The 23,558-nt window shown below is 57.2% G+C and overlaps 3 protein-coding genes across 7 annotated transcripts; 1 reads left to right on the top strand and 2 right to left on the bottom strand.

Annotated features, from left to right (window-relative positions):
- The first annotated feature begins 1,352 nt into the window (after nt 1-1,352).
- Nucleotides 1,353-23,261, top strand: LOC137148437 (phenylethanolamine N-methyltransferase-like). 4 transcript variants are annotated; one of them, XM_067541225.1, is made up of 5 exons: nt 1,353-1,492; nt 1,591-1,631; nt 19,307-19,580; nt 20,213-20,420; nt 22,028-23,261. In XM_067541225.1, the coding sequence occupies exons 3-5, from the start codon at nt 19,427-19,429 to the stop codon at nt 22,461-22,463; spliced, it is 798 nt and encodes a 265-aa protein (XP_067397326.1). In that variant the 5' UTR covers nt 1,353-1,492; nt 1,591-1,631; nt 19,307-19,426; the 3' UTR covers nt 22,464-23,261. The 4 variants fall into 4 exon arrangements, with proteins under 4 accessions (XP_067397326.1, XP_067397325.1, XP_067397323.1 ...); XM_067541224.1 differs by lacking the exons at nt 1,353-1,492; nt 1,591-1,631 and adding an exon at nt 13,323-13,478; XM_067541223.1 differs by lacking the exons at nt 1,353-1,492; nt 1,591-1,631 and having other exon boundaries at nt 19,519-19,580; nt 19,868-20,420.
- On the bottom strand, nt 2,598-4,850 carry LOC137148439 (telethonin-like). Its single transcript, XM_067541229.1, has 2 exons — nt 4,586-4,850; nt 2,598-3,970 (listed from the first exon to the last, which is right to left on the bottom strand). The coding sequence occupies exons 1-2, from the start codon at nt 4,732-4,734 to the stop codon at nt 3,562-3,564; spliced, it is 558 nt and encodes a 185-aa protein (XP_067397330.1). The 5' UTR covers nt 4,735-4,850; the 3' UTR covers nt 2,598-3,561.
- On the bottom strand, nt 9,998-13,081 carry PNMT (phenylethanolamine N-methyltransferase). Of its 2 annotated transcripts, XM_067541228.1 has the most exons (3): nt 12,919-13,081; nt 12,091-12,298; nt 9,998-10,484 (listed from the first exon to the last, which is right to left on the bottom strand). In XM_067541228.1, the coding sequence occupies exons 1-3, from the start codon at nt 13,070-13,072 to the stop codon at nt 10,049-10,051; spliced, it is 798 nt and encodes a 265-aa protein (XP_067397329.1). In that variant the 5' UTR covers nt 13,073-13,081; the 3' UTR covers nt 9,998-10,048. The 2 variants fall into 2 exon arrangements, with proteins under 2 accessions (XP_067397329.1, XP_067397328.1); XM_067541227.1 differs by lacking the exon at nt 12,919-13,081 and having other exon boundaries at nt 12,091-12,812.
- Nucleotides 23,262-23,558: the final 297 nt, after the last annotated feature.

Here is a 23,558-nt window from a genome sequence, read left to right as displayed (position 1 = left end):
GGGCAGGTGTGGGCACCGCCTCCCAGAGCCTCCTGCCTGGGGGTCCCACGAGGGAATCGGGCCCATCCCTTCCAGAACAGCCTCCCCTGCTTAAATATAGCCCGGGCAGGATCTGCTTCCGGAACCGGGCCAGGGCGGGTTCTGTGCCCAGCCGGGGGCACTGCCAAGGCCATGGTGCTAAACAGAGGAGCCTGGCCTGAGACCACAGCCGGTGGGGGACGTTTCTCACGGCGGCGCTCTGTTAGTTTTAAAGGCAGCGTGTCTGCCCCCCCCCCCCCCCCGCCCTGTGCGCACCCTGTTAGAGACCTGCCCCTGCCCCTCAACGTGCCTGGCGGGCAGAGCAGCCCAGCCACGGGCTACGGCCAGGGCCGGATGGGCACCAACACCTGTAACTGGGACTGGGTGGGCGTCCCACACACAGCTCTGCCGGTGCCCCGAATCCCGACCCACAGACCCCCCCCACTCCCCGCCTCCCTCACTAGCCCAGCCCTGGGCTGCCCTTCGGCTGAGAGTTACTGGAGCTCTGTCCTGGCTGGGCAAACACTCCCGTGGGAGCCGTGCGTGACTGGCCCGAGTGCCCGAGAAGGTCAGGGCAGAGCATGTGTCCGTCTCCTCTCCGCCTCTCCCCCCTGCTGCCCTTTTAGATGCCACCTGCTCCTGGCCTGGGAGCAGAAGTTTAACAAGGTCATAAACAGCCCCTGTCCTTGGCACAGCCAGGATTTGGGCGGCGGGTTGGGGGGGCCTGGAGCTTGGCCAGAGGCTCTTTAACCTCTGCACGAGGGCTGGGGGCTGGCATCTTGGCAGCGCGTGGCATGCAGCTCGCTAGCACATGCCAAAGGGCCTTGTATAGGCACGGGAGCCGGGCCAGGGGTGGGGTCAGTTCCTAGCTGGGGCTTTACTCTGTGTCATGTTGGGTAGCTGGGGCAGAGCATTTGTTGTATTGTTTGACATCAGTGTGTCGAAATCCTAACAATGCACGTAAGACAGGCCATGCCCGGCGCTGTTAGAAAGGCTGCGATGGGCGGAGGAAGATGCCGATACTGGTGTTCATGTGTAACGTGAAATGGGAGCTATAGATATATTTGATTTATCTGGATTTCAAATTGTGCTGCCTGGGCAACACCCCAGAGAGTCTGGCGGCAGGACGATAGCCTGCTTAATGGCCCATTAAGAGAGTCACGGATGCAAGGGGCCCAGGAAGAAACTCAAGGCAGACCTGAAGAGTTACCAGGATTGGTCCATGTGACCCTGGACTCCATTTTAGTTCCTGTACGTTTCCACAGGCTGCATGGCCAGGGACAGAGGGTTTATAAGCCCAAACCACAGACACCATTTTGTCTGCTATCCTGAGCTTCAGCCACCTACCACCTCTGGATCAAGTCACCTGCAGCTGAAGCTGTGTAACAAGGGACTGAGACCCGTCCTGGTACTGCATGTGCACCAGAGGGGACTATACAAGCCTGCAACTCCACAATTCTTCTAGAAACCTGAGGTATCTGGACTTTCAATCACTCGCAGGTATCTGATTTGCTTTGACCCTTTAACATTTCTCTTATGGTTTGTTTCTTTCTTTTTACAATAAACCTTTAGTTCTAGTTACTGAAGGATTGGCTGGCAGCGTGGGATTTTAGGTAAGATCCAAACTTATATAGATCTGGTGCTGTGGCTGACCCCTTGGGGTCAGAGGGAACCTTTTAATAAAGAGCACAGAGTTTAAATAACTGGTCTCTTTACTGGACCTAGTGCTGATTTGGGAGCCAGGAGCTGAAATGCAGTAAAGGGGGCTGTGTGTATTTGTGTACTGGCTTCTGTGGGGATTCAGAAGCGCAGTTTGTGGCTGGTTGGGAAGTCTGGCTTCAATGCCACCCACCAGTGCTGGGAGAATGTGCTCTCCGTTTGCAGCCTGCCCTGACCTTGGCATTATCAGTTGGCTACCCCGGGCACGGGACCGTTCACACTCTACACCTCCATGGCCAGGGAAAACTGGGCAACATGGTTGGTGGGGTGTCCAACATCTTATCCCCCCAACACACACACATACAGCTACCAGCCCTGTCCCCCACTCCACTAATATTCTGGGGCTGTGACATGTTCGCCTTCTTAGCGTGTGAGCAAGTGTGCAGTCTTTGAAGAAATACTGCATCGGTGTCAGTCTTGTGCTGCACGTGACACACCCCTTCTGGGGCGCTGTGGCCAGCTGTTAGCATTTGCTCCCTGCCTAAAGTCTGGAGTCCCAGGGGTGTGTGCGCTGGGTCTCCCCGACTGAGGCGTTTGCCTGCGTGGTGTGTGACCCTCTGGGCCGGGAGTGGGACGTGTGGTGTGAATGAACAACCCCGCTAGGAAAATAGCCAGGGTTGGCGTCAGGCTCGCCTCTGCCAGCCCCCAGCAGCAGGGTAGCAGGAGCAGAGGCCAGGGGAAGCGCCGGTGTCTTGAGTGCAAACCCTCCCCCTTTGTGTGCTGGCTGCAGCTGTGTGGACAGAGGCAGGTGCTAACCTCGCAGGCCTTGGCGCTGGCCCATGGCCCCGGCTCTGGCCCTTCCTCTGGGCTCCCTCTTCCCCGGAGCAGCGAAGGCGGCGAATGAAAGGAGAGAGTCGTGCTGCCTTTTCTCCTTTTATTACCCAGACGGGCTCAGACGCTGAGTGAATTCCTTGCCCCGAAACATCAGCCGAGGGGATTCCGAATGTGAAGGAGCAGCCAGGGTCACGCATATCCCGACGTCTGCAGGGAGCGTCTGCCTCCCTCGCTTGCTAATCCTCCTCCTCGGGGCCGTGTGCCTCCCCCTTGCCAGCAAATGCAGCCTCCCTCCCCTGCCCGGGGCTAAAGCAATAACCCTATTTGACAGCAGGGGAAACTGAGGCACAGGAAGCTTGATAGCAGAGCTGGGAAGAAAACCCAAGAATCCTACTCCCAGCCCTCCCTGCTCTAACTGCTAGACTACACTCCCCTTCCACAGCCCTGCCCCACACTGCACTTAACCTCTTGTCCTCCACGAACAAGGGACATCCCAGTGCTCGCTTGACACTCAATCACTTTCATTAACCAGTAGCCCACACGCCCCTGCCAGAGCTGGCAATAGACCCCAAGAGTCCTGGCTCCCAGCTCCCACCTGCTCTAACCACTAGCCCACACGCCCCTGCCAGAGCTGGCAATAGACCCCAAGAGTCCTGGCTCCCAGCTCCCACCTGCTCTAACCACTAGCCCACACTCCCCTCCCTCGCGGTGCTGTCAGAGCTGAGGCGCACATTGCAGCCATGACGCGCTCATGCCCTGCGATGACATCCTCGCTGACAGCTGATTGACGGCACGGCCGGGAAGGCCGGCCCTGACTGCAGCACCGTCAGCGTGCACGGCACTGTACGAACGCGGCCCGGGGCCTGCCCACAGCGCTTACAGTCTAACCTGGCAAGCCACACGCACCCGCGGCGTAGCCTCGCTGAGCTGACACCCGGGCTGGGCCTCTACACTGACCCTGCGTTTCCTGCCTCCCCGTCGCTATGTCTCATGCAGGGGGGCTGGGAGCAGGGAACGCAGAGCCCTACGGGGGGGTCTGGCCCCAGCCCCTCAGCCCCTCTGCGCCTCCTGGGACATGGAGCGGGGCAAGCCGCCCTTGCCGAAGTCGGGCCGGCTGGGCTGCACGACGGGGGGCAGCTCCTTGGTGATCTCCGACACGCGCTTCTTCTCCGGACACAGCCCGTCGGGCGGGGCGCCCCCGGCCAGCGCCGCCTCGAAGTCCAGCATGCGGCGCAGCTGGGGCGGGGTGGCTCCCCGCTCGGCCTTGGCGCTCAGGTCGGCCGGCACGAAGAGGGGCACGGGCAGCGCCCGCTGGTAGGGCAGGTGGTAGCGGGCCAGGGGCTCGCCCAGCCGGCCCAGCCGCATGCTGAGCCAGGGCGATCGCTGCACCACGAAGCGCGTCTCCTGCTGCTGCCGGTACGTCTCCTTGCGCCGCTCGTCCACCTCCCGCCGGGAGCAGCTGGGGGCAGAGGAGCGTTAGGGAGCCAGGGAGCAGCGCCCGGCAGCCCCCCACCTCGCCCCCGGGAGCAGGGAGCTGGACAAGCCCAAGGACCCAGAACCGTCCCTTCAGGTTGGGGGCTGTGACCCCTGCGGCCATGGGGCAGCAAGAGACTCTGGATCCCTTCTGCCCTGAGCCCACAGACGCCCGCGATGGGGGAGCCACCCTGCAGGCCTGGGGATGGGGGGGCCGAGGTGCTGCCCTCATCCCCATCCCCCTCCCCCTGCTCCCAGTCAGACGCGACACCCCGGCAGTGAGGGGCTGGGGGCGCTGCCCAGGGCTGGGGCTGCCTCTCTCCTGGGCAGAGGGACGGGGCAGCCGCAGAGGGACTGGCCTGGCTGGGGCGGCTGAGTCCTTCCCAGCTGGGCAGGGGCTGAGGGGAAGGGGCCCCGCTGTGCCCAGGGGCGGCGACCCCTCTGCCCTGGCTGGCTGGGCACGGAGGGGGGCCGGGACAGGGGTCCCGCTCTGCTCCAGGGCCCCCGGCTGCCCGGAAACTCCCAGGGCTCCCCTCAGCCAGGGATGGGACCGCAGGGAGCCCAGTGCCCTGCCCCGCTGCCTGGGGTGCCCCACACTCACCCCTCCTCAGGCCTGGTGGAGAGCGACAGGTCCCTCCATTCGGCCGTGAAGGATTCCCGCCGCGCCGCGTCCTCCTCCTGCACCAAGCAGCCCAGCTCGGCCGCCGACAGCACCCCCGATCTGTGCAGCACCAGGCGCTTGCCGGACATCCTCACCCTGTGCGACGCCTGCCTGGGGTGTCTGAGCCCGGCTGGGAGGGTCTGAGCCCGGCTGTGTCTGAGCGCTGGGTGCTCGGGGCCAGGGTTTATATAACCTCCCTGCTGCTATTTCTGACCCGCCTGGCGTCAGGGCTATATCTGCTCCACACGCTCACGCTCCATGGCGCCAGACACCACCCCAGTGTGTTTGTTACAGGAAAGCTGCCCCGGCCTGGAGCTGGCCCCACGGTGCTAATGTTTAACCCCATCCCTTCCGGAGCCTTGGGGAACCTGCAGGGCTGTGGGGCAGCGGGGGTGTTAATCCTGGGCCACTGCCCATCTTCCGGGTGGCCCAACCTTCATCAGTGTTAATTTACCCGCTGCAGCCCCCACCCCAGCCCCTCCCAGAGCTGCAAACACAATTCCCTCCCTGCCCCCACAGCCACAAAGGCAAAGGACTGGTGGCTCTTCTGAGGGTCTCCCTCTTGCCCCGCAGCTGGCGGTGGGATCCCGTGGGCTGGCCGGGGGGGGCACAGGTGAGCCTTGGCCCCTGTACGCTCACGGCCAGGAGGGACGAAGCCAGGTGTCCCCAGAGAGCATGTGTCAGCTGGAGGGGGCGGGGGCGGGTGCTCGGCCTGGGTTTCTCATTGACGGGCTGGACTCGGCGCCGGCCCAGGCCATGGAGCACGTGGCCAGCTGTTCACCAAGCTGGGAGGATGAACTCATCCCGAAACCCGAGCCTAGTGCCCCCCTGCCCGGCCAGCGAGCTCCCAGCCCCTGTTCTGTGGTGCTACCCGGGGGCAGTGACAGCTGGGCGACCCCTGAGCTCAGCACGCTGCCTGGCCCGGAGACGCAATGTGAAAACCTGGCCCGGCTGGCGGCCCGCACTGCCTGTCCTGCGGGGACACGGGACGGGGGGTAAACAGAGACTGCCTGGGCCAAGGGCGCCCAGGGCAGGCACCACAGGCTGTAGGAGACGGATGCTTTCCGGTGGAGACTCAGGGCTCAGAGCAGGGGGGGCTGGGAGCTCAGCTCCGGGAGAGGAGTGGGGTGTAGTGGTTAGAACTCGTGGGTTTGAGGCTCATCGTTGGGTGACGGGTGCTGTGATACCTGTGTTATTATCCCCACTTGCTGTCCCCCCCCCACTGGCATTTCCATTTCCGCCCCTCCCCTCAAAGGGAAATAGCCTTTCCCATGGCTAGGGACATACATGTCCGCGGGATGCCGGGTCCCACTCTGGCAGAAGGGGCCCCAGGATACTTACGGGCCATTAAGCGGCTCCCGGATGTGGGTCTCAGCAGGGAGAGCGAGGACTGACTGGGCTGGTGCCGTCCATTCTGGGCTGGGACGTGCTGCGGGACGCAGCCCTGCCGTGCGGATCACCAGCGACCTTCCGTCAGCTCTGAAATCGCATGGCAGGGGCTGGAGAATCAGCTTTCAGCCTGACCCTGGAAGCCCCCCCACAAGCAGCCAGCACCAACAGTGACAATCTCCCTGCACCCCCTCAAAAACCAGCCAGCCACCCGCCAATCGAAACCCCTTTGCCCCCCCAGAAAGCCCTGCTCAGCCTGGGACCGCTCCCATTTAATGGCCTTTCGCTGACATAATTTATGAGCTGCGGAGGCTTTTCCAAAACAGCCTGAAAGCGTCTGGGGCCGATAACCTGTTCCAGGCCTCACGTTATCAGCTGCAGCAGAGATATTTCACAGCCACCGTCGACAGGGCCTTGACGCCTCCCGCCCCTCGCCCGCTAACTCCATTACTGCCCTGCTTTGCATTGTGCCCCTGAGCCCCTTCCGACCCAGTGTGAAAGGGCAGGGGGGGCAGCTCTGAGCGGATCCAGCCGCCATGAATGGGCTTGGGGGGGAGCAGGGGAGTCTGAAATGAGCGAAGAGGCTGGAATTGGCACGGAGAGGTGGCAAAGGGAAGTGAGCCCCGTCCCGCTCTTCCCCACGGGCTGCAATGGATTCCCCCCTCCCCCGACACACCAGCCCTGGGACCGGCGCTAACGCCCGCCCGCTGGGGAGCACCAGGCAGTCAGGGTGGAGCGATGGGGTGGGTTTGTGCTCTCTGTGTGAGCCGGCCGGCCGGGGGCACCTGCTGCAGAGAAGCGTTATGGGCGAGAGGCCGGGGGTGATGGGGCATCGGTGTCTGAGAGCTGGGAAAGTCGGGGGCCAGCTGGTGCAGGGTGCTGAGGCCGGGAACCTGCGCTGCCTCATCGTGGCCCGTGTCACCAAACTGCGCTAAGTGCAGCTAGCAAGAGAGGCCCAGCCTTGAGAGGGGCTGGTGTGGACAGGAATCAGAGCTGTCCGGGCAGGAAACCCGGGGCTGGTGGAGCTGCAGAGCTGGAACGGCAGCAGCTCCTGGGTGGCAGCCACGGCGCGCCGGCCCCAGCGCTGACACTAACCTGGTTAGCCTGGATGGACGGCCACAATAAAGTTGCCTTTCAATACGCCTGGCAAATGATCATCCGGTGCGAGATAAACTAATCTTCCACCCCACCCCCACGTGTCTCTGGATTCTCCAATATCTTCCCTAAGGGTCCAGCCAATCCCTGCGTGATGGATTCCTCCCCGCCCGGCTGGGACGGGCGCTGGCGTGTTTGCAGGGCGTGGGGAGGCAGCCAGAGAAATGGCCTCAATTTCCATCCGCCCTGCAGGGAGCACCAGATCCAGCTGCCTGGTGCATGTGCGGCCCTAATCAGATTGGGCCGATTAGCGCATTGCGACGGCCTGAGCCACCCGGGGAAGGGCCTATGAAGGCTGCTCCCTCGGCCCCAGCGGGGCGTGAGCTGGCCACCTGCTCCCCCAGCCATGAGCAGCATCGCGGCCGTCGGGGAGAGCTACCAGAAGTTCAACCCCAGAGTCTTTCTGCAAAACTACTACATGATCTAACCCACAGGAGACCATGGGCTGCACTCCCAGGCCAGGTTTACACTTGTTGAATAAAGGCAAGCTCAGATTAGCGGCCGTTCCCTGTGATTGGACGGGGCAGGTGCGGTGCTCTTTGGAAGAGACGGAAAACTATAATCAAAGCAGAACCTCCCAGGCAGGTGGACTCTGAGCTGTGCGTTGCCGGCTGAGGGGGTGAGAGGAGATGCGGCGAGCGGCAGTTATGCCCTGGGGAATCTTCTTTGCTCATGGATGCGACAGCTGCAAATAAAACTAGTCACTCTGTGTAGCGCAGCTGGTGTGTGCTGGTCGGGATCCCGCTCCACGGCCGGGAACTGGGAATGCCGGCGGGGCCGACGCTGGCCGCAGCAATGACGCAGCCAGTCCTGGCTACTGCCGCCCAACAGCCGCTGAAGCTGTGGCTCAATTAATCCCTTGAGCAGGGCTCTCTGTCCTGTCCCAGCGTGCTGTGGGGACTGGCGCCATGTAAACGCCGGGGATAAGAACATCACAGTCGCTAGCCTGGCACCGGAAGCTAAATCCCTCAGAGTTCATTGTGCTGCAGCCACACAGCAGACTGGATTTTGGCCTGGATGCTTATTTGAAGCCTTGAATTCCTTCCCCACTCCCCGTTGTGTGAACTAGCCCCATAGAACGGCGCCAGCCCGGCTCCATGTGGCCCGATGGCTACAGATGCTGCTGGTTTCACAGCACAATCCGAGGCAGGTGTTTGCGTGTGGTGAGGAAGGCGCAGGAGCTGTCGTGAGACAGTAAATACACAGCAGGTGGGACTGACTGTCAGTGGTGCCAAGGAGCTGCCAGCCCCATTTTCAGTGACCTCGGGAGGGCAGCGTGTGAGTCTCTGAAAATCTTTAAGCTACCTCCCTCCTTAGCAATGCAACTAGCAGGTCCTGTGGGGTGGCCTCTCTGAATAGGCAGAGACAGAGCCTGGGAGGAGATTCGAGAGACAGGCTGAGTGGGATTTGTGCTCTTAACTCACCTAAACACTCACAAAGCCCATCCTTTGCTTCCGAACAATCTTTGGAGAGAGGGTTACCTAGAAGGACGGTGAACGTGGGTTACTGTGACCCCCACTTTGGGGACAGACATTTTTCACATTTCTTTAAAGGGCTGGTTCTAAATTAAACACGTATTTATTAAAGTTCTCAGCTGAACTATTACCCATTGTGGCATTACTTAAATATAGAATCTCCTCTGCTTTGTAGGCTGTTGGTTTAACATTTACACTCCCCAACGCAGAGTAACTCTAGACAGACCCATTTGCTTTATTTTGTAGCTTTTATTTTCAGTGGATTCTCATGCAGTAAAACAAAGGCACAGGGTTTAGCTCTCAGACATCAGCCTGGAATATAGATAGGCACAAAATAAATCTGTAGGTATGGAGCGTCATGGAAAGCAGGAAAACATCTCTTCATTAGTGGGTTCTTGGAAACATTTTTTTAAAACATACAGTAAAAATGTGAACGCTGAGGCTAAACGATCTGGGCTTCCCACTGCATTCATCAGCAGCTGGGACTGGTACCAAAACAAACTGGTGCTGATGCTGCGGTTGGAATCCTGCTGAAATTCCAGCTCGACGAGTTTGGTATCTCACTGTAACATGCCAGTCCAGACTGGGTCGTTTATATTCTGCCTCTCTCCGACTCCCCTTTCAGCTGCAGGTGGAGTGGGCGACAGGCTTTCATTACCTGTGCTAAACGCGTGTGGAATGGCACTGTCTGGCTGCCCGTTAGCACCTGCCACGTTCCTCCCCAGAGCTGGCTGCGTGTCATGTAAAATTCTGCGAAGAAGGAGGAACTAGCAGGTCGAGTGCAGGATCAGGAATGGGGAAGCGGCTGAACTAACCCGAGCCTCACTCTCTATCTCACTAGCCCCCACTTAATTTCTCTCTGACTCAGTTTCTCTGTTTATAAAACAAGGCCAGTAACGCAGATCTGCTCCCCAGGCTGGTGTGCAGATTAACTGAACGATGCTGTGGAAGCCCTTTGAACCCCCGAAAGCACTGTGTAAGCCCCAGGGACGGTAGGGAGGGGCGCTGGAAAGGCAGGCACTGAGGAGGATTTCTCTTTACGTTTGTGAAGCACAAGGAGAGCCGTGGTGGGGCAGGAAGCCGGCCCTGACTGGTGTTCCAGGAGCTGCTCATGCCACATGCGCATGGGAGCCGGACCTGCCATGAATAGAAGTCTAGAATTTATGAATGAAGAGAGACCCTCCGAGAGCCAGCTAAGCCACCTGCTTCCAGGTTCATTTAACCCCTTCACTGCTAAATCAGCCACCCCCTGCAGAGGAGATGAGCTGTGCAGCTGGGGGGGGGTTAATGAGGGTCATGCTGTGTGTCAGATTATCTGCCTGCGATGGGTGTATCACTGGATTTCTACCTGCCAAGCGTTGCCCTGGCCAGCCGAGCAGCGGCCTCAGGCCACCGGCGTCCTCTGTGCGTGGGCAAAGAAAACTCCACTCACATCATCCACGCCGATCTTCAGGCTGGGCGGCATGACGTAGGAGCGGAAGTCGTGGATCTGGTAGCCGCTCTTGGCCAAGGCCTCCTTGACGTCGGCCTCCCGCACCGGCACAACCGAGAGCTTGGCCTCCCCGGCCAGGTAGAAGGACTCCTCCAGGGCTCCAATGAGGAGAAAATGGCCCCCGGGCTTGAGGAGGGAGGTGACGTTTCGCAGGGCTCTCTCGAAGCTGGGCCGGTCGGGGCTCACCGCCTCCAGGCAGAAGGTGGAGATCAGGGCGTCGGCCAGATGGCCCAGCGGGGAGCCCAGCGGCTCAGGCTGGTGCACGTCGATGGGGAGGATCTGCCTCAGTTTCCCTCTCAGCTTCTGCTCTTTCTCCTTCCACTGCTCCCTGAGCAAGCCAGGAAAGAAGGAGGGACACCCGTGAGAAGGGGTGTAGGGAGTCTAGGGATGGGCAGTGGGGGGGCACTACCCAGCTGCACCAAGGAGTGAGAGGGGGGGTGCTAGGGGTGCTCCCCGGGGAATGGAGGAGCCAAATTCAGGCAGAATCAACCCCTGGTTGATTTGTATGATCTCAGTGCCCGGTGCCGCGCTGATAGCACCCGTGTCTGACACGGAGCAGCCGCCCAGCACGCGTCCCCCGTGCCGCAGAGCCCAGAGCCAGGGGCCCGTCTCCACGGCCAGAGACCCCAGCCTCCCTCGGTCCCTCTCCGCGGCTGAGACTCCTAGGAAAGGGCTGGTTAGCTCGCTCCTCAGCCAGGTGCCCAGGGGCTTCCCCTTGCAGCCAGGAAACGAGGCTGGACAGAAACCTGGGCAGCGAGTCCAGATCTGATGGGCAGAACAGGCCTAACTTTCAAGAGAGGGCTCCAAACCCAGCCCGACTCAGCCACATGCTCACCACGGCGGTTACGTTCTGAGCCCCCTGCCCGGCCCAGCGTAACCTCCTGCTCCACAAAGGCAGAGGACGGGCCGTGCTGGGGAGCCCAGCAGAAGGGGAACGTTGGGTTATGGGGCGAGATCCGGCTGTTTCCAGCTCCAGATTGTCCCAAACACTCGCAGTGTGGACGCAGGTCGGCTCACACGTGCCCGGCTGTTTTGGCACAAGGCTACAGGCATCTCCCCTTTCTGAGTGCGGGGGGTTCCCAGCTCTGGTGTCTGGGGTCACGGGGGCCTTCTCTGCACTGAGGAGATCATTTCCTCGCCCGTCCCTCGCCGGGCCCCAGCAGGGCAGTCAGAGCAGCGGGACGGTGAGCAGTCTGCACCCTGTTTGCCTCCCAGGCTGGGAGATCAATGTGGGTCCTCGCCGGGATGTTGCTGGGGCCTGTGCCCCGCCCAGAGCAGGAGCAGCGACGTTACCAGACCCACAAGGGCCCCACCTGCCAGGCCGGACACTCACCGGTTGTTTTTTTGAGCCAGCGATTTGCTTTCCCGGAGCGGCTCCCAGCCCCGAGCCCTGCTCCAGGAGACACCCCCAGCCGGCGCAACGGCCCGGTTTGCCTTTTCAGAGCAGGCAGATCCGCAGCACGAGGGCCTTGTGTTTCCAGCCCCCATGGCCAGGACAGGCCGGGGAGCTGGCGCCCTGGTGCCCCGGCCTGCCTGGCTGTCAGGGCAAAGCCCCAGGGGCTGCGGCTGGGCGGCAGGTTAGCGGGACGCTCTGATGCTTGCAGGCACAGGCGTTGGCTTCGTACTCCTGGCTCCGGGAGAGCAGAGGGGAGGGAATCGGGGAGCAGGGGCAGGGGAAGCCGCTTGGTGAACTAAGTGATGGGGGGGTGGGGAGGCGGCTAGAGCAAAGGAGCAGGTGTGCGACGCTGAGCGGGTGTGCGGGAGCGTGTGCGACGCTGGGATTGCGGGGGGAGGGGCTCCCTGTGAGGGCCTCTCACAACACCCCCAAAGCCACCCGGGCCCCTTTAACTCTGTTGCTCAGCACCGCACCCCCTGCCCGCTTCCGGTGCCACTGACCAGCGAGATTCTCAGGCTCCCCTCCCCCCGACACCTACCCCTTGCCCTCGATGCTGCAGACGTGTTTGATGTACGGGCTCCAGTCGAAGGCGTCGGGCTCCCCTTGCACCCATCGGCGCAGCACGTCCCGGTTCACCTCCAGGTAGTCGGTGGCGATGATCTCCTCGAAGTGGTCGCAGGCGCTCAGGAGCTGGTAGACCGTGGGGCCGGTGCCGACGTCCAGCAGGGTGCGGCCGTGGATGTCACCTGCGGGGAGAGGGAGAGCGGGCCAGGGGGCGTGTGCTGATGGGCACGGGCCGGGGCTGCGTTTCGGTCGCAGGCTTCGCAGCGAATGGGGCTGGGAGGGTGGAGCTGGAAGGAGAGTTTTCAGCCAGTCCCAGGCCTGGTCTCCACGGGGCAGGTTTCCCAGCACAGCCCTTCGGGTGCAGCAAACCCCGCTCGGAGCGATGCAGCTCAGCCTGGCCAAAGAGTCCCTTTGCCCGGACAGCTCAGGCCAGTTCCCCAAACGAGCTAAGCCAGAGCCAGCGAGGCCGGCCGGCCCAGTGTACATGAGGCTGCCCAGGGGTGGTTTTCTCCACCGACGGAGCTACGCTGGAAATGGAGTGCAATGGTTAGAGTGTGAGCTGAGGCACCAGGACTCCTGGGTTCTGCTCCCAGATCTGCCACTGGTTCTCTGGGTGACCTGGGGTGAGTGATGTCACCAGTCTGTGCCTCAGTTTCCCCATCAGTGAAATGGAGGCAATGATGCTCTCCTCCCTCACAAGGTTCATCCAGCGAAGCCTGTAAAGCCCTTCATGATCCTGGGCTGAAAAGGGGCCAAGGCTCATTCACAGCTTCTGTCTCATCCCCCCACCTCAACCACTCACCTGTGGCGAAGGCCTCGGCCAGGCATCGCAGCTTCCAGGGCACCACGCAGTCCTCTGAGCTGAAGTCAGCCCGGGGCGGCATGTAGTTGTTCTGCAGGTAGGCTCTGGGGTTGAACCTCTGGTAGCTCTCCCCGACGGCCGCGATGCTGCTCATGGCTGGGGGAGCAGGTGGCCAGCTCACGCCCCGCTGGGGCCGAGGGAGCAGCCTTTATAGGCCCTTCCCCGGGTGGCTCAGGCCGTCGCAATGCGCTAATCGGCCCAATCTGATTAGGGCCGCACATGCACCAGGCAGCTGGATCTGGTGCTCCCTGCAGGGCGGATGGAAATTGAGGCCATTTCTCTGGCTGCCTCCCCACGCCCTGCAAACACGCCAGCGCCCGTCCCAGCCGGGCGGGGGGGAAGCCATCACGCAGGGATTGGCTGGACCCTTAGGGAAGATATTGGAGAATCCAGAGACACGTGGGGGTGGGGTGGAAGATTAGTTTATCTCGCACCGGATGATCATTTGCCAGGCGTATTGAAAGGCAACTTTATTGTGGCCGTCCATCCAGGCTAACCAGGTTAGTGTCAGCGCTGGGGCCGGCGCGCCGTGGCTGCCACCCAGGAGCTGCTGCCGTTCCAGCTCTGCAGCTCCACCAGCCCCGGGTTTCCTGCCCGGACAGCTCTGATTCCTGTCCACACCAGCCCCTCTCAAGGCTGGGCCTCTCTTGCTAGCTGCACTTAGCGCAGTTTGGTGACACGGGCCACGATGAGGCAGCGCAGGTTCCCGGCCTCAGCACCCTGCACCAGCTGGCCCCCGACTTTCCCAGCTCTCAGACACCGATGCCCCATCACCCCCGGCCTCTCGCCCATAACGCTTCTCTGCAGCAGGTGCCCCCGGCCGGCCGGCTCACACAGAGAGCACAAACCCACCCCATCGCTCCACCCTGACTGCCTGGTGCTCCCCAGCGGGCGGGCGTTAGCGCCGGTCCCAGGGCTGGTGTGTCGGGGGAGGGGGGAATCCATTGCAGCCCGTGGGGAAGGGCGGGACGGGGCTCACTTCCCTTTGCCACCTCTCCGCGCCAATTCCAGCCTCTTCGCTCATTTCAGACTCCCCTGCTCCCCCCCAAGCCCATTCATGGCGGCTGGATCCGCTCAGAGCTGCCCCCCCTGCCCTTTCACACTGGGTCGGAAGGGGCTCAGGGGCACAATGCAAAGCAGGGCAGTAATGGAGTTAGCGGGCGAGGGGCGGGAGGCGTCAAGGCCCTGTCGACGGTGGCTGTGAAATATCTCTGCTGCAGCTGATAACGTGAGGCCTGGAACAGGTTATCGGCCCCAGACGCTTCAGGCTGTTTTGGAAAAGCCTCCGCAGCTCATAAATTATGTCAGCGAAAGGCCATTAAATGGGAGCGGTCCCAGGCTGAGCAGGGCTTTCTGGGGGGGCAAAGGGGTTTCGATTGGCGGGTGGCTGGCTGGTTTTTGAGGGGGTGCAGGGAGATTGTCACTGTTGGTGCTGGCTGCTTGTGGGGGGCTTCCAGGGTCAGGCTGAAAGCTGATTCTCCAGCCCCTGCCATGCGATTTCAGAGCTGACGGAAAGGCACCAGCCCAGATCCAGCTGCCTGGTGCACGTTCGGCCTGTGAAATCAAAGAATTAATCATAGAATTGATTATAGAATGCCTGGCCTGAAATTGATTGTAGAATGCCTGGCCTGAAACTGGGTACCCTGAACTGTGATGGAAGCCCTCAGGTTAAATCATTGACAGGATGCCCCAAACTGAGACTGAGATAAAGATGCTAAAATCCCACAGGATGTCTCAGGACCACAATTTAAATGCAAACTCCTTTTGTGAACTCTAGCCCTTTTGAAGTCTGTGAACAGACATCTCCTGTTCTGATAAGTATCAGGGGTATAATCAAATGGCTCTTTGGTCTTTCCTGTGAAAACATCTGGTGTATCCCATTGTACATATAATTGTCTTTCCTGAACTGTTAATCAAATTCCACTATACGATCAACATGTAAATGAACCTAAGCAACCCCTATATAAGCCTTTTGTATCTGGTAGCCAGGGGAAGTACATTTGCCCAGCATCCAGACATGCTGCTTGACTTCCCTATAGCCACCTGGGTTTTCCCTATGGCTATAGTATTCCCCATAGCTATGGTTATGTGATTGTGTGTGTGTCACAATTAAAGCTGCACCCGATCCAACTCTAAAATGTAGCTGTGTGATTCTTTTCCACGACAATTTGGTGCCGTGACTCGGATCTCCAAGCGCTAGCCTCGCCCAGAAAGGACCGCAGATTCCCCAATGTAGAAACATTGATTTGAATAAGATAAGGCATTTAAGGAACGCGCTAGAATCTCATGGATCCAGGGTATCCCAGTTATAAAATGCATTTTTAAATTAGTATATTGAAGCTTCGAAAAGGTCACCTACTTGAAATCTCAAAGCCTCCCAGTAAAAAAAAATTAAACCAGCAATGGAAGGAGGTTTGGGTCTAACATCTGTAAGACCCCTGTAAATGTTTGTCTCTGTCTCTGTCTCTGTATGCCTGTCAGCATGTGTGAGTGTGAATGAAGGTACCTGTGTCTGTAATTATTGTGTTAAGACTGTTTTCTTAAGTGTTACATACTGTTTCCCTAAGTAAAGAACTATATTAATGTTACAGTATTAATACTTTTCCTATTGATGCTAGTTTCTGTATTCTCAACAAGGGTGGCTTGTTGCCTCATCCCCTAGAAAAAGATCTTGTGATATTTGCTATTTGGGTAACATTAGAAATTCAAGGGGAGAACAGTAAGCATGCCATTGTTGTTGTGAATATCGGGGGCACACACCCAAGGAAACTTTGTCAGTTTCAACAGCGCAAGAAGTCTGTGTGCCTTGCTGTTAACATCCCTATTTGTCAGTTTCAGCAGCAGTTTCAGCAGGGCAAGCAGGAGTGTTTGCCTGTTAAAATCCCCATTCGTCAATTTCAATAGCAGCATGCAGGAGCATGCCTGCCTAGTGTAGAACTTGAAATTGGGCTTGGTGGCTGTCCCAGCCAAAAGCACATTAGAAATCCACTGTGCAATTAACAAAGTATTCTTGCAGCCTCAGGAATAACCTAGCAAGGCTGCACTACCAGAGCTGTCGCATTTGAATGAGTTTGGGAAGCTGGGTGACAATGTCCTACGAATTGCCCCAGGGTGCTCCAATGATGTCCTCAATGGGAGGGAAAGATCTTTAAATTTATAAAGGAAAAAAACATGCAACGGTTCAGAAACCTATGGTAAAAGGATGGACGGGTATGTGTAAAAGACAGTTTGATGCAGTGGTCTGGTCAGAAAAAGAAAAAGAAAAGAAAAGCTAGAAAAAAGCGTTGTGATACTTTACTGTAAAAATAAAAAGCTAGAAAAAGGCAAATCTGAACCATAAATTGAAGAAACTCCAAACTGAGAACAGTGCTTTAAGGGTTAAACTGAAAGAGTGTAACTCCTCTGCACTTCACAGTACTGCTATCATGCAACAGGAGGAATACACCGATTTAAAATTGAAAACAGCTCAGCATGTTCATAAGTATACTCCTCTCAGTACAGAGGAAATAAGGGGCTTATTAAGAATCTCCCAGATATAAAGCCCAAAGACCCAAACTTGATGTTTTGGAAATAAATATGTGTGTAAAACAAGATAAGCCTGCTGCCAAAAATTGTAAGCAAAAGCGGGAAAAGAGTAAAAGATTAACCCTATAGAAGCTGGAGGAAATGAAACAGTTAAAAGTTGTAAAATTGTTATAGAAAAATAAATTCTTGGTTTCGTTGCAGCCATGCTGAAGGAAAATGGGCCCTTCTCCTAAAGGAATGGTCTGTAAATAAACCTAACTGAAATTAGTCAAATATGGGTGATTTAGTTTAAATCATTAACTGGGAAAAAGAAGGTTTCCATTGGAACTTAACTGCCTCCAAATGCATAAAAGGAAATGTAATTTGTGTACAAATGTGTATTCTAAGCAATAATTCGCCGCCGGCCCCCCCCCCAAGGGGGTAGAAAAAGTGTTCTTTTATCTTTCAGGACTATAAAGAAAAAACTGGTACCAGTAAAACAGCTAGAAAACAAAAACATGGATCTAGTGTTGCAACAAGGGTTGTGTTTATGTTTTGTCTTCATTACTAACTTGTGTTGTATTATGTTTTATATTTTGTCTTGTTACTGTTATTGTTGTTTCGTATTGAAGGTACTGCATTAAGCAGAAAGGAATCAGGAAGCACTGTAAATCAATGAAATCCTGATATTAGATGCTTTTGTGGTATTGTACCAATTAGAGAATGTGATTTTAAATTCCAAGTGCCTAAATGCACTAGTAGCCTTGTTACAAAATTCTAATCAGGGGAGCTCCAAAGCCAACACTTCCTAGTTGCAACAGGAACTGAATCTCTGTTTTGTTTTCTTAGCTCCCTACTCCCAATCTCAGCAGATTTTTGTTATTGTTTGCCTTTATAACAAGCAGTCACTAAGCCGCTTATCCGATCTTAGCTCTTTCCTTTGAGTTTGCTGCGAGAAGGGGGGTTTGCCCATCCCCACTCAACTCCTCGAAGAGCATGTTACAGCAAGCAGTCTGTCTTCCTCCTTGTCTTCGCTCTGTGGCTGCAGCAGCTTTCAGTAAAAAGCAGCCCTCTGATGCTCTTTTATTGTGGCAGCCTTAACTCTAGGCAAACTAAGTATGAAAGGCCCTTCCTTTCAGCCCTAATGCTCTGTCAACTGAAATACAGCCAATTACTGCGTGAAATGAATTGAACTCTTTTACAAAAGTGCTTGTACATCCTGTCGAGGAAAAATAAAGTCACACTGCTACATTTTAAAGTTGGATCGGGTGCAGCTTTAATTGTGACACACACACAATCACATAACCATAGCTATGGGGAATACTATAGCCATAGGGAAAACCCAGGTGGCTATAGGGAAGTCAAGCAGCATGTCTGGATGCTGGGCAAATGTACTTCCCCTGGCTACCAGATACAAAAGACTTATATAGGGGTTGCTTAGGTTCATTTACATGTTGATCGTATAGTGGAATTTGATTAACAGTTTATACTTAACAGGAAAGACAATTATATGTACAATGGGGTACGCCAGATGTTTTCACAGGAAAGACCAAAGAGTCACTTAATTATACAATGTGGTTATCAGGGACCCTGGCTAACTCCCGAAGATGGGTGGTGACACACTTGTTCAAATGCTAAATTGTATGGAGTGAGTTTCTATGGGGCCGGTAAGACAAAGGGGGGGCAGGTACTGGTACTTATCAGAACAGGAGATGTCAGTTTACAGACATCAAAAGGGCTAGAGTTCACAAAAGGAGTTTGCATTTAAATGGTGGTCCTGAGACATCCTGTGGGATTTTAGCATCTTTATCTCAGTCTCAGTTTGGGGCATCCTGTCAGTGATTTAACCTGAGGGCTTCCATCACAGTTCAGGCTACCCAGTTTCAGGCCAGGCCTTCTATAATCAATTCTATGATTAATTCTTTGATTCCACAATCCTAATTTGCAAAACCAGCTGCACTGCCAAACTAAATGGGCACAGAGTCATGGTTATTGTGCCTCAGAGTCTCAAATTCGGGATTTGCAACAATTGCCCACCAAAATTGGCCCCAGGATCTTTGGGGTTACCCCGGGTTCTGAGTCAGTGGGCTGGAAAAGAATGAAAACTATTGGATATCAGGGGCTGTAGTGCATGTAACCCCACAAATGGGTCTGCCTCTCCATACCTTCCTCCACAGAACCATGCAGCAGGACTACCACAGTGGCAACATGTATTTGGAATAAAATAGGAAATGCCACAAGAGTTCTGTGCATTGGACAGTGTGTCTGTGTTACATCATGGAAGAATGGGAGTACTAGAACTTGTAGGAAAATAAAAATGCAGTGTAAGTGTTCTGTATACCACAAAGCCAAGGGTACAGTACAACTCTCACTGCCAGGCTAACTGACTTCGCAGTAAACCTTGGGTTAAATTGGTCTGAGATAGCTAATCACTTGTTACAGAAAGCAAAAGTAACCCAGTTTCTGCAGCAAACAAAGCAAGATGCTGGAAACAGAATTAGAATTGCTAAAGCAGAATAAGAACTTACTGCATATCATGGGTATCATGTTTTTACTGGATGGTCCTCCACCTCTTCAGGATAATGTCTATTATACTTCACTCATTGTTAATTGTTTTAGTTAAGTTGTATTTGTTAAATTAGCATATGTGCCATGTGCTGTTGGATAAGAAAAAATATACACTAAGTTAGAAGCCACAGGTGCATAGTGTAGGCCCAGCAGAGCTCTGCACGGTGATATCGTAATGCCTTGCATAATGTGCCCGTGCACCTCACTCCGTGACTCACACAATATCAATTCTATGGTTAATTCTTTGATTCCACAGGCTCTACTCAGATTGGGCCGATTAGCGCATTGCAACGCCCTGAGCCACCCGGGGAAGGGCCTATAAAGGCTGCTCCCTCGGCCCAAGCGGGGCGTGAGCTGGCCACCTGATCCCCCAGCCATGAGCAGCATCGCGGCCGTCGGGGAGAGTTACCAGAAGTTCAACCCCAGATCCTACCTGCAAACCTACTACATGCCGCCCCGGGTTGACTTCAGCTCTGAGGACTGTGCGGTGTGCTGGAGGCTGCAATTCCTGGCCGAGGCCTTCGCCACAGGTGAGTGGTTGAGGTGGGGGGATGAGACAGAAGCTGTGAATGAGCCTTGGCCCCTTTTCAGCCCAGGATCATGAAGGGCTTTACAGGCTTCGCTGGATGAAGCCTCCCAGCCACCTTGTGAGGGAGGAGAGCATCATTGCCTCCATTTCACTGATGGGGAAACTGAGGCACAGACTGGTGACATCACTCACCCCAGGTCACCCAGAGAACCAGTGGCAGATCTGGGAGCAGAACCCAGGAGTCCTGGTGCCTCAGCTCACACTCTAACCATTGCACTCCATTTCCAGCGTAGCTCCGTCGGTGGAGAAAACCACCCCTGGGCAGCCTCATGTACACTGGGCCGGCCGGCCTCGCTGGCTCTGGCTTAGCTCGTTTGGGGAACTGGCCTGAGCTGTCCGGGCAAAGGGACTCTTTGGCCAGGCTGAGCTGCATCGCTCCGAGCGGGGTTTGCTGCACCCGAAGGGCTGTGCTGGGAAACCTGCCCCGTGGAGACCAGGCCTGGGACTGGCTGAAAACTCTCCTTCCAGCTCCACCCTCCCAGCCCCATTCGCTGCGAAGCCTGCGACCGAAACGCAGCCCCGGCCCGTGCCCATCAGCACACGCCCCCTGGCCCGCTCTCCCTCTCCCCGCAGGTGACATCCACGGCCGCACCCTGCTGGACGTCGGCACCGGCCCCACGGTCTACCAGCTCCTGAGCGCCTGCGACCACTTCGAGGAGATCATCGCCACCGACTACCTGGAGGTGAACCGGGACGTGCTGCGCCGATGGGTGCAAGGGGAGCCCGACGCCTTCGACTGGAGCCCGTACATCAAACACGTCTGCAGCATCGAGGGCAAGGGGTAGGTGTCGGGGGAGGGGAGCCTGAGAATCTCGCTGGTCAGTGGCACCGGAAGCGGGCAGGGGGTGCGGTGCTGAGCAACAGAGTTAAAGGGGCCCGGGTGGCTTTGGGGGTGTTGTGAGAGGCCCTCACAGGGAGCCCCTCCCCCCCGCAATCCCAGCGTCGCACACGCTCCCGCACACCCGCTCAGCGTCGCACACCTGCTCCTTTGCTCTAGCCGCCTCCCCACCCCCCCATCACTTAGTTCACCAAGCGGCTTCCCCTGCCCCTGCTCCCCGATTCCCTCCCCTCTGCTCTCCCGGAGCCAGGAGTACGAAGCCAACGCCTGTGCCTGCAAGCATCAGAGCGTCCCGCTAACCTGCCGCCCAGCCGCAGCCCCTGGGGCTTTGCCCTGATAGCCAGGCAGGCCGGGGCACCAGGGCGCCAGCTCCCCGGCCTGTCCTGGCCATGGGGGCTGGAAACACAAGGCCCTCGTGCTGCGGATCTGCCTGCTCTGAAAAGGCAAACCGGGCCGTTCGCGCCGGCTGGGGGGTGTCTCCTGGAGCCGGGCTGGGGGCTGGGAGCCGCTCCGGGAAAGCAAATCGCTGGCTCCAAAAAACAACCGGTGAGTGTCCGGCCTGGCAGGTGGGGCCCTTGTGGGTCTGGTAACGTCGCTGCTCCTGCTCTGGGCGGGGCACAGGGCCCAGCAACATCCCGGCGAGGCCCCACATTGATCTCCCAGCCTGGGAGGCAAACAGGGTGCAGACTGCTCACCGTCCCGCTGCTCTGACTGCCCTGCTGGGGCCCGGCGAGGGACGGGCGAGGAAATGATCTCCTCAGTGCAGAGAAGGCCCCCGTGACCCCAGACACCAGAGCTGGGAACCCCCCGCACTCAGAAAGGGGAGATGCCTGTAGCCTTGTGCCAAAACAGCCGGGCACGTGTGAGCCGACCTGCGTCCACACTGCGAGTTTTTGGGACAATCTGGAGCTGGAAACAGCCGGATCTCGCCCCATAACCCAACGTTCCCCTTCTGCTGGGCTCCCCAGCACGGCCCGTCTCTGCCTCTGTGGAGCAGGAGGTTACGCTGGGCCGGGCAGGGGGCTCAGAACGTAACCGCCGTGGTGAGCATGTGGCTGAGTCGGGCTGGGTTTGGAGCCCTCTCTTGAAAGTTAGGCCTGTTCTGCCCATCAGATCTGGACTCGCTGCCCAGGTTTCTGTCCAGCCTCGTTTCCTGGCTGCAAGGGGAAGCCCCTGGGCACCTGGCTGAGGAGCGAGCTAACCAGCCCTTTCCTAGGAGTCTCAGCCGCGGAGAGGGACCGAGGGAGGCTGGGGTCTCTGGCCGTGGAGACGGGCCCCTGGCTCTGGGCTCTGCGGCACGGGGGACGCGTGCTGGGCGGCTGCTCCGTGTCAGACACGGGTGCTATCAGCGCGGCACCGGGCACTGAGATCATACAAATCAACCAGGGGTTGATTCTGCCTGAATTTGGCTCCTCCATTCCCCGGGGAGCACCCCTAGCACCCCCCCTCTCACTCCTTGGTGCAGCTGGGTAGTGCCCCCCCACTGCCCATCCCTAGACTCCCTACACCCCTTCTCACGGGTGTCCCTCCTTCTTTCCTGGCTCGCCCAGGGAGCAGTGGAAGGAGAAAGAGCAGAAGCTGAGAGGGAAACTGAGGCAGATCCTCCCCATCGACGTGCACCAGCCTGAGCCGCTGGGCTCCCCACTGGGCCATCTGGCCGACGCCCTGATCTCCACCTTCTGCCTGGAGGTGGTGAGCCCCGACCGGCCCAGCTTCGAGAGAGCCCTGCGAAACGTCACCTCCCTCCTCAAGCCCGAGGGCCATTTTCTCCTCATTGGAGCCCTGGAGGAGTCCTTCTACCTGGCCGGGGAGGCCAAGCTCTCGGTTCTGCCGGTGCGGGAAGCCGACGTCAAGGAGGCCTTGGCCAAGAGCGGCTACCAGATCCACGACTTCCGCTCCTCCGTCATGCCGCCCAGCCTGAAGATCGGCGTGGATGATGTGAGTGGAGTTTTCTTTGCCCACGCACAGAAGAAGCCTGTGGCCTGAGGCCGCTGTTCGGCTGGCCAGGGCAACGCTCCTGTTCTGAGCCAAGCCACACGTCCTACAGCAAGTGAATCTTGGCAGGTAGAAATCCAGTGATACACCCAGCGCAGGCAGATAATCTGACACGCAGCGTGACCCGCATTAACCCACCCCCTCCCCCCCCCCCAGCTCCACAGCTCATCTCCTCTGCACGGGCTGGCTGATCTAGCAGTGAAGGGGTGACATGAACCTGGAGGCAGGTGGCTTAGCTGGCTCTCGGAGGGTCTCTCTTCATTCATAAATTCTAGACTTCTATTCATGGCAGGTCCGGCTGCCATGTAAACGTGGCATGAGCAGCTCCTGGAACACCAGTCAGGGCCGGCTTTCTGCCCCATCACGGCGTTTAGCACAGGTAATGAAAGCCTGTCGCCCACTCCACCTGCAACTGAAAGGGGAGTCGGAGAGAGGCAGAATATAAACGACCCAGTCTGGACTGGCATGTTACAGTGAGATACCAAACTCGTCGAGCTGGAATTTCAGCAGGATTCCAACCGCAGCATCAGCACCAGTTTGTTTTGGTACCAGTCCCAGCTGCTGATGAATGCAGTGGGAAGCCCAGATCGTTTAGCCTCAGCGTTCACATTTTTACTGTATGTTTTAAAAAAATGTTTCCGAGAACCCACTAATGAAGAGATGTTTTCCTGCTTTCCATGACGCTCCATACCTACAGATTTATTTTGTGCCTATCTATATTCCAGGCTGATGTCTGAGAGCTAAACCCTGTGCCTTTGTTTTACTGCATGAGAATCCACTGAAAATAAAAGCTACAAAATAAAGCAAATGGGTCTGTCTAGAGTTACTCTGCGTTGGGGAGTGTAAATGTTAAACCAACAGCCTACAAAGCAGAGGAGATTCTATATTTAAGTAATGCCACAATGGGTAATAGTTCAGCTGAGAACTTTAATAAATATGTGTTTAATTTAGAACCAGCCCTTTAAAGAAATGTGAAAAATGTCTGTCCCCAAAGTGGGGGTCACAGTAACCCACGTTCACCGTCCTAGGTAACCCTCTCTCCAAAGATTGTTCGGAAGCAAAGGATGGGCTTTGTGAGTGTTTAGG

The sequence above is a fragment of the Emydura macquarii genome, unplaced genomic scaffold (genome assembly GCF_026122565.2).
Source record: "Emydura macquarii macquarii isolate MOO-44397 ecotype Brisbane River unplaced genomic scaffold, CSIRO-AGI_Emac_v2 contig_629, whole genome shotgun sequence".
In the NCBI taxonomy this organism is placed as follows: Eukaryota; Metazoa; Chordata; order Testudines; family Chelidae; genus Emydura; species Emydura macquarii.
The sequence above is the reverse complement of the archived record's forward strand: the minus strand, read 5'-3'. Positions and strand labels throughout refer to the sequence as shown.